The sequence below is a fragment of the Triticum dicoccoides genome, chromosome 7B, assembly GCF_002162155.2.
Source record: "Triticum dicoccoides isolate Atlit2015 ecotype Zavitan chromosome 7B, WEW_v2.0, whole genome shotgun sequence".
NCBI classification, from domain to species: domain Eukaryota; kingdom Viridiplantae; phylum Streptophyta; class Magnoliopsida; order Poales; family Poaceae; genus Triticum; species Triticum dicoccoides.
The window spans coordinates 569,295,680-569,304,101 of NC_041393.1; the positions used below are offsets into that span (position 1 = coordinate 569,295,680).

At 46.9% G+C, this 8,422-nt stretch overlaps 1 protein-coding gene across 1 annotated transcript; it reads left to right on the forward strand.

The window, feature by feature from the left end:
- Window positions 1–1,225: 1,225 nt before the first annotated feature.
- Window positions 1,226–4,685, forward strand: LOC119337565 (12-oxophytodienoate reductase 7). The gene is made up of 5 exons (XM_037609728.1): window positions 1,226–1,402; window positions 1,496–1,636; window positions 3,045–3,175; window positions 3,536–3,718; window positions 3,831–4,685. The coding sequence occupies exons 1-5, from the start codon at window positions 1,326–1,328 to the stop codon at window positions 4,469–4,471; spliced, it is 1,173 nt and encodes a 390-aa protein (XP_037465625.1). The 5' UTR covers window positions 1,226–1,325; the 3' UTR covers window positions 4,472–4,685.
- Window positions 4,686–8,422: the final 3,737 nt, after the last annotated feature.

An 8,422-nucleotide genomic window follows, 5' to 3' on the forward strand; every position in this document is an offset into this window, starting at 1 on the left:
TACCTTGCTATTTTTTATTGTTCCTATTACAAAAAATTAATATCTACTATCATTACTATATTTGTATCATCATCTCTTCATCGAACTAGTGCACCTATATAATTTACCATTGTATTTGATGTGTTGGGGACATAAGAGACTCTTTGTTATTTGGTTGCATGGTTGTTTGAGAGAGACCATCTCCATCCTATGTCTCTCACGGATTGATAAAACTTAGGTCATCTAGTTGTAGGAAATTTGCTACTGTCCTATAAAACTCTGCGCATGGAGGCCCAACACGAGTCTACAAGAATAAAGTTGTGTAGTAGACATCAGCGAGCCGCCCTTTGTGTTGAAGCATATACTTCCGGAGCTCACACCAGTCCGATGAGCGGGCTGCCGGACATGGGGAAGGCAATGAAGATCCGCTATGACCGACCGTAGACTAGTCAAGGGTATCATGTCATGGGAATGGATAACCGTCGGTGCCGACTGTAGACTAATTTTACCTTAGTCCGGTATAGTTTTTAGTTAAAAACTTTACAAAATGTAATGAATTTTGTTTAGTTTATATGAATTCCACGTGCTTGCATGGATTTCGTCCGTTTAGTTCAAACAATGGTTGAAATGTACGCGGACAACGCTGAATGGCCGACTCCCATGTCCGTGTCCATGGACGGATGCGAGAGGAAATTTGCGGGTCAACGTTGAAGATGCAGGTCAGACGTGGGTCGAGCTGTTCGACGGTTAACTGAGCAAGGGATGCATCCTTATGTAGGCTCGGAATATCAACCTGATTTTTGCAAATTCGCAAAAAAAAAACCCTGACTTTTGTAAGCTTCTATCCTTGACCATGATCCGGTTCTACAGCTTGCATATGACCTTGGATTGAGAATGGGAGATGATGAGAAGCAAAATTGTTCGTCCTAACGAGACTAATGACTTTCATCGTTGAGAACGTGTTCATCTAAGACCATTTCAATTAATTTTTTTGCTCTTTAGCAAATAAATAAATAAATAAATTTATTGCTATGTCAAAATCAACACATAGCTGAAGAAAAGGTTTTCACCTCGATGATCGGGGGCGTGCTTTCAGATTCATATCATTGCATCCAAGTGTCAACACGCAAACCACATGCTGAAAAAGACCTCCTCCAGCGCCCGCCTTTTAACACCCCGCGTGCGCTTTAATTCGTTCGCTTTCGAAGCCCACCATCCCATTCCCACCCAATTCTTCCTTTGCCTCCCACAATTGGCTTCTCGCCGCGCCCTCTTTTCCCCCTCCTCTCCCCCTCCTCTCCCCCGCCTCGCCCACTGCCCCTCTCGATCCAGCGCGAGAGCTCCAGATGGATCGGCCGGCGCCGGACCAGCGGTCCACGCTCTTCTCGCCGTACCAGATGCGCCGCTTCAGCCTCGCCCACCGGTGAGCCGCCACCCCCTTCAATCCGCGCCGAAAATTCGGCCGTCTCTGGTCTTCGCTCACTCGTTCGACTCTGGCGACCATTTCTGCGCGCAGGGTGGTGCTGGCGCCGATGACGAGGTGCAGGGCCATCGGCGGGCTGCCGGGGCCGGCGCTGGCGGAGTACTACTCGCAGCGCTCCACCCAGGGAGGGCTGCTCATCTCCGAGGGCACCGTCGTCTCGCCGGCCGGGCCGGGGTAATCTCGTCACTTCATACCTCTCTCTCGCTCCGCTCCATGGTCCGCACATGGTCGATGCTCTTGTCCGGACTAGTTTACTGTCCCTGTTTCAGAATCCGCGCTCGTCGTACTGTCGTTTACTCGGTCTTGGATTTGTTTACTGGTAGCACTGCGTGCGCATTCCTCTGATAAATATTCCTGCTAGATCTGAGTATCTGGCAGAATGATTCTCTTAAGTGTGGTTGTTAGGCCATTTTGTCGTTGGATATTTGGTTAGAGTACTAGCTTTGGTTTCCATTATTTCTATTCATAGGTGGTGGTTGAGTGACGAGCACCGAGGACCTACCTTGCTTCATAGTTTAAAGTAGTATAACGTGTAACATATGTTCGGCTTGTGATTTAGGTCCCTGATCTTGGGAATCGGAGTAAGTTCCTTAAACTTGTACTATAAGTGCGTCAATTGTGGTTCAGGACATATTTAATTAGCAACTACTCCCTCTGTAAATTAATATAAGAGCGTTTAGATCACTAAAGTAGGTTCCTGTTGCGCTTTGACTCTAATGTACCCACAGTCTGACCATGTGATTGAATATCCATCAGAAGCTCGTAGCCTTTTTTTCTGACTCCATGCCCTTTTCAAGTGGAGTTGCAGAGTATGAGTAGGGAAATCATCATACATGGCAACACCTACATTATGATTTATCTTCAGAGAGATGCATTGGATTCGCAAGTAGTTTTAGTGTTTTTTCTAGATAGCTCAAGTACTTAAGCTTTTGCAATCATGAAAAACAAGAGATGGCTTCCTGTCAGCTGCTCAAGCTAAGTAATAACAAATATAGAAGGGACCAGTAGTCAGGTCCCATTAACCAAATGCTTCACACCTACTGTATTATGTATGATCGTGGTATAGATATTTGGAAACTGGAGAGATATATCATCCGTAAAAATGAGCTGGATCCTGGATTCCATGAAAATCATGTGCTCTCCAAATGAAAAATAAACTATAGGGGAGACCTAATTCTACAACCATGCGTATACTGTTTTGAGGAAAACATCTGGGAGTCCTAGACTACATTTACCTGATGTATAAATGAATTCTTACATCAAACTCAGTGGTATTTGCAACATACAAGGAAAAAATTATATATTGAACAAGAGTCAGTGGGGGTCACTGTTCGCCTAAGTTTTAAATTTGCATCTTTTGTACAAAATTAAATTTGATCTTGTAGTTTCTGCGTAAAATTGTAAACTTCCACACACGATTTTTTTCTCTTTTCAAACAATCTGCCCTTTTCTAGAGATATTTACCGTAATTTATGTCTAGTAGAGGCTCTTCTGATTCTCACACTTCATGGACATATAGCAAGTTTATCTTAGTTTTCTACCGCCAATTCAGAAGATTAACTAATAAAACATTGTTGGATAGGTTTCCTCATGTCCCTGGAATATACAATCAAGAGCAGATAGATGGATGGAAAAAGGTGGTGGATGCTGTTCATGCCAAGGGAGGCATCTTTTTCTGCCAATTATGGCACGTAGGCAGAGCTTCTCACCAAGGTGTGTATTTATGTGTGTAATGGTAACACAGTTTCTTTGAAATCCGCAACAGGTTTACTAAACGCAATCGCCCTAGATTATCAGTTGCCCTTGAAGATATATCTTTGCATCCACTTTTATTTTTTCTGAGACTCCGGGACGTGATTGATTTATAGTTTTATCTATCTGGATTACAACATATTGAAATCGTCAAAACATAGAAGACCACAAACGTCATAACTCTTGTGTTCTTGAAAAATTCATGACTTTGACTTTATGTTGGAAATCTGAACTGCTATTCTGTCATCAGATTTGAGCATGAACAGCATGTAAACGTACCATCTGTTCTCCAATTTTGACTAATGTTCTTTCATCCACCAGTATACCAGCCAGACGGCGCTGCTCCAATATCCTCAACTGGTAAGCCGATATCAGCAAGGTGGAAGATATTGTTGCCTGATGGTTCATATGGAACGTATCCCACGCCAAGGCGCCTTGCGACATCGGAAATACCGGACATAGTTGAGCAATATCGCCAAGCCGCCATAAACGCCATCAAAGCAGGTAAACGGCATGCTTAAATTCACAAACCTTTGCATCCAACCATATAAACCTAAACGAGCGGAAACGACCCCTGTAAGTTGTAAGCTGATATGGAGATGAACTGCATCCCCAGGCTTCGATGGCATTGAGATCCACGGCGCTCATGGCTACATCATCGATCAGTTTCTCAAGGACGGCATAAACGACCGCACCGATGAGTACGGCGGATCGCTCACCAACCGTTGCAAGTTTCTACTCGAGGTGACCCGAGCCGTGGTATCTGCCATCGGAGCAGAACGAACTGCGGTGAGGGTGTCACCGGCCATTGACCACCTTGACGCTTACGACTCGAACCCGATGCAGCTCGGCATGGCCGTCGTTGAGCGGGTCAACGCCCTCCAGCAGGAAGCCGGGCAGCTCGCCTACCTCCACGTGACGCAGCCGAGGTACGCGGCCTACGGGCAGACGGAGTCAGGCCCGCACGGCAGCGCCGAGGAAGAGAGCCGCCTGATGCGCACCTTGCGGGGTGCATACCAGGGCACGTTCATGTGCAGCGGCGGCTACACGCGGGAGCTCGGGCTGGAGGCGGTGGAGAGCGGCGACGCCGACCTGGTGTCGTTCGGGCGGCTGTTCATTTCCAACCCGGACCTGGTCGAGCGGCTCAGGCTCAACGCCGGCCTCAACAAGTACGTGAGGAAGACGTTCTACACCCCTGACCCCGTCGTGGGCTACACCGACTACCCGTTCCTCGGCAAGCCTAAATCGCGCATGTAGTGTGTACAAGGTTAGTGATCGGAGTTGGGATTTACTGTGAAGTGTATTTGGAGAAATAAGGTCATATACGCGCATGTAGTGTACACGAGTTAGCGATCTGAGATGGGTTTGTGAAATGTATTTGGAGGAAATAAAGTAATATACGTGACTGTAATTTATTTCACCAATGCCTCTGCGCTCCGCCAACTCCATGAGCAGAGTTTTATTTCGGTTCTTTCTCCCCCATTTTCTATTTGTTTTTTTCCATGTACTATCTTTTACTTGTATATACATGTTTTTTTATAATATGGATTGATCTTTTTTCAAAAGAATATTTTTAAACGCGCGTTGACCATTTTTTTGAAAAGGTGACAAACATTTCATACTCACAATACCTTTTTGAATTTCGTAACATGATGGTTTCTACTTCAAAAATGGCTGACAACGATTTTTATAATTTTTGAAATAAAAATATAACCCCCCTTTTTCAGCAATACATTTATAATTTGTTAGTCAAAATAAGAAACCATTGAAATAAATGGACCGCAGGTGCAATGACGCCACTTTGGCCGTTTGCTATCGTACTGATGGTTGGGACGTGTTATTGCGCCCCGCATAAGATGAATTTGCGCCTTAGCCAACTATCTCACAAAACGAGCCCGATTCCCCCGGCGTGCCTCCATCTCACAAAAAAAGAAAAGAAAATCTTTCTCACCTCAACCAACTAGGAGATGACATGTGGGACCTTACATCCATCTAAAAAAAAGACTCACTTCCATTTTAAAAGAACAAACCAAAACTTTTCTCAGATAAAAAAGTTCCACCACAGCCAACCAGCAGGTCCTTATGCGCTCGTTTCCATTTCAAAGAAAAAAACTACACTTTTATTTCTTATGTAGAATTATAAATGGTAAATGTTTGAGGCCGGCGGACCGGCCGAAGCTTGGGCCGGTCACGCGCGGCACTCTTGCCACTCCTGATAGCTTTCCACGTGGTCCCACGCGTCGTGGTGGCATCCTTCCTATCCTCATTTCACTAACTAGCCTTATCTTCTCTAGACAAGACCAAAGCCAGCCGGAGAAATCCTCATCCCCTTGCCTCGCTCTCTCCCTCTCCTCGACTCCCTTCTACCGCCGGCGGGCACCGCCCCCATTAATCCCGTCAAAACCACAATCCACCGACGCTCTCTCTGCTACCGCCTCCTGTGACACACTGGGAGACATGGGGGAGCTGCAAAGGATCTGTGATGCTGCGGCGGTGGATGCTTTTTGTGCGGCGGTGAGCTGGGGTTGCGTCTGCTTGACGCGCTCGCCGCGGTCTGCACCCGACATCTGTGATGCTGCAACCAGCCGTGGCCGGAGCTGGAACCGGCCTCATCGGAAGCTGCTATCTGCAGTGCGCCGTGGTCGGACATAGACCAGTGCGACCGCGATGGTGGGATGATGGAATCACGGCCAGGCGGAGCTGCAACCGTGGCCCAGAAAAGCTGGGACCGCGCCGGATGCTGGCGAGTGCTACAACCATGGCATCCAGATGCTGGAACCCGCACAAATTTCTGCTTCCATAGGCGTGTTCATTTTCTTTTTGCTGAAACTAGCACCCTTTTTGTCTTTTTTGCTACCACCGTTATGTATTTTGCTGAAAACAGCGTCAATTTTTACTACCACCGGCTTTTGATTTGCTGGAACCAACCATTAACTTTGCATCTTTTGCTATCACTGATGTTTTAGTTTGTTGAAGCACAACGGATGCCACAACCGTTGATGCATGAGCTGCAACCGTGCCTGGTTTTTGCTGGAACCGGCGACCGCGGCGAGCTGCAGGGTGACCATGGTGAGTTGCATGGTCACCATGACAAGTTTGTGCGTAGGGGTGGGGTGCTGCAACCACAACTAGGTTTGCTGGAACCGACAAATTATTTTGCTGGAACCAGCACCAAAAAAAGCTCCCACCGCCGTTTGTTCTTTCTAGACCATCGATTTTTTTGCTACAACCATGTTTTTTTGTTGGAACCAGAACCAAAAAATGCTTCCACCAGAGTTAGTTCTTCGCTGGACGGGCGACTTTTTGCTACAAACTTACCTTTAATTTCCTGGAACCAATATTTTCAATTGATTCAACGGGGGCGGCAACACAAAGCAGCTTTTTCGATAATTTTTTTTGTTTGCAAGCGTCGACGGCGAGCGTTGCTGCCGAGCACGGCGGCGACTGTCGACGGTGAGGGCAAACGGGGCAGGGTGGCCGCACGCTGCGCGACGGGGTGGCGGGGGGCGGCCGCCATAACCTGCGGTGGTGGTTTCTTTAGATCTGAAAACATGTCGGGGTGAGAAGCGCTGAGGAAGGGCGCTATCCAACGGCCATGTGGGGGCGCATCTAACGGCAGGGGTTGGACCGGCCCAAATTTTAGGCCGGCGCATCGGCACAGAGTGCTGCCCATTATAGAAGACATTTGAAAAATATATACGAAGATGAGAGAGCATGCTTAAGATTACATGAACCAAACAAATACATACGTGCCTTCGTTGATTGCATCTCCCTGACTTTGCAAGGGAAGTCGGGTAGAGCTACAGCTCCCTGACTTTGCTTCGCCACAGCCACACTATTAGCAAGGCAGCACAGTGTTTAACTTCACTAATTACCAACACTAATTATCTACAGTACATCATATACAGTGCCAGCGCCACCTCTCTGACTTGCCTTCTTCCTTCTACACGTCAGAGGAGCCGGCTCCCATTCTATGCCCAGTGTTAGAGCAACTTTAGTAGACCCCGCATCCTGCCGGCCCGCAAAACGCGTTTGCAGTTCGTGTAAAACCGTTTTTGCGGGCCGGCGCGGACGGCCACAGACGCAGACCCCTCAAACGGATCCGCATAAAGTATATTCTAAAATATGCTTTTTTACGGGTCGGCTTCTGCGGGTTCTGCTCGGTCACCACCGCGGCGACCCGGAAGAAAACACTCAATTCTCGCATTTGACATAAGTTTTCACAAATAAGTTCAAATTCAAACAACATAACACAGTTTTAGGCGCAAATTAAAAGCCAAGTTCAATAGGAGAAACGCAAAAGAGGGCCTTCTTCTCGGCCAACTCTTTCTTGATCTCCAATGACTTCAACAACATCAACTCGTTTGATTGCACCATGGCATCAATCTTCTCCCTCAAGCTCGATGCTTCTTGCTCTCTCTTCATCTTCTCCTTAGTTTTCTTGTCGCCATCGGGCTTGTTCAAATTTCTTGGGCCATCATCATCCTCATCTTCTTCCATGTTTATAAGCGAGCCTCTCTTCTCGCACTTTTGGAGCAAGTCCCAACAATGCTCTAGTTTGAACAAATTGCCTTCCGAAGCTTCCATGTCTTTGTATCTATGTTGGGCAATCTTGTCCTACACAATGTGAAGAACAAAGTGATCTAATCAATTCTTATGATGCAAATATGATTGTGCACAACTTGAACAAAGTCAAAACAAACTCACATAGTCGGATTCCACGGTACCACTTGGAGGTGCATTGCGTACTTGCTCCAAGCAAGCAGCCCAACGACTGCACATAGGCTTGATGTTCTCCCAACGGCCTTGAAGCGACCGAAATGTGCGAGGAGTCCTACTGGGATACTTTGCCATGATGCGGAAGTACTGATCTTCGATCCTTTGCCAATATCTCTTGGCGGTTTGAGAAGTACCCGTGCATGAATCAAGAGACACCGCAGTCCATGCTTGGATCAAAGCTTGATCTTCCAAGATCGTGTAGTTCTTCGATCTTTGGCCTTTCCCAGATTTTGATTGTGATTGCTCAAACGTTTCCGCTTTGATCTCGGCCAATTCGTCCTCACAACCATGATCATCCATGCCACCCTCTGTTTCATTGTACTCGAATGCGAACGGTAATGTCAACGGCATTGGTGTCCAACAAGGTCACGAACTCGGCAGTTCCATTGTTTGAACCACGGCTATATTGAACGATAACAAGTGACGAGC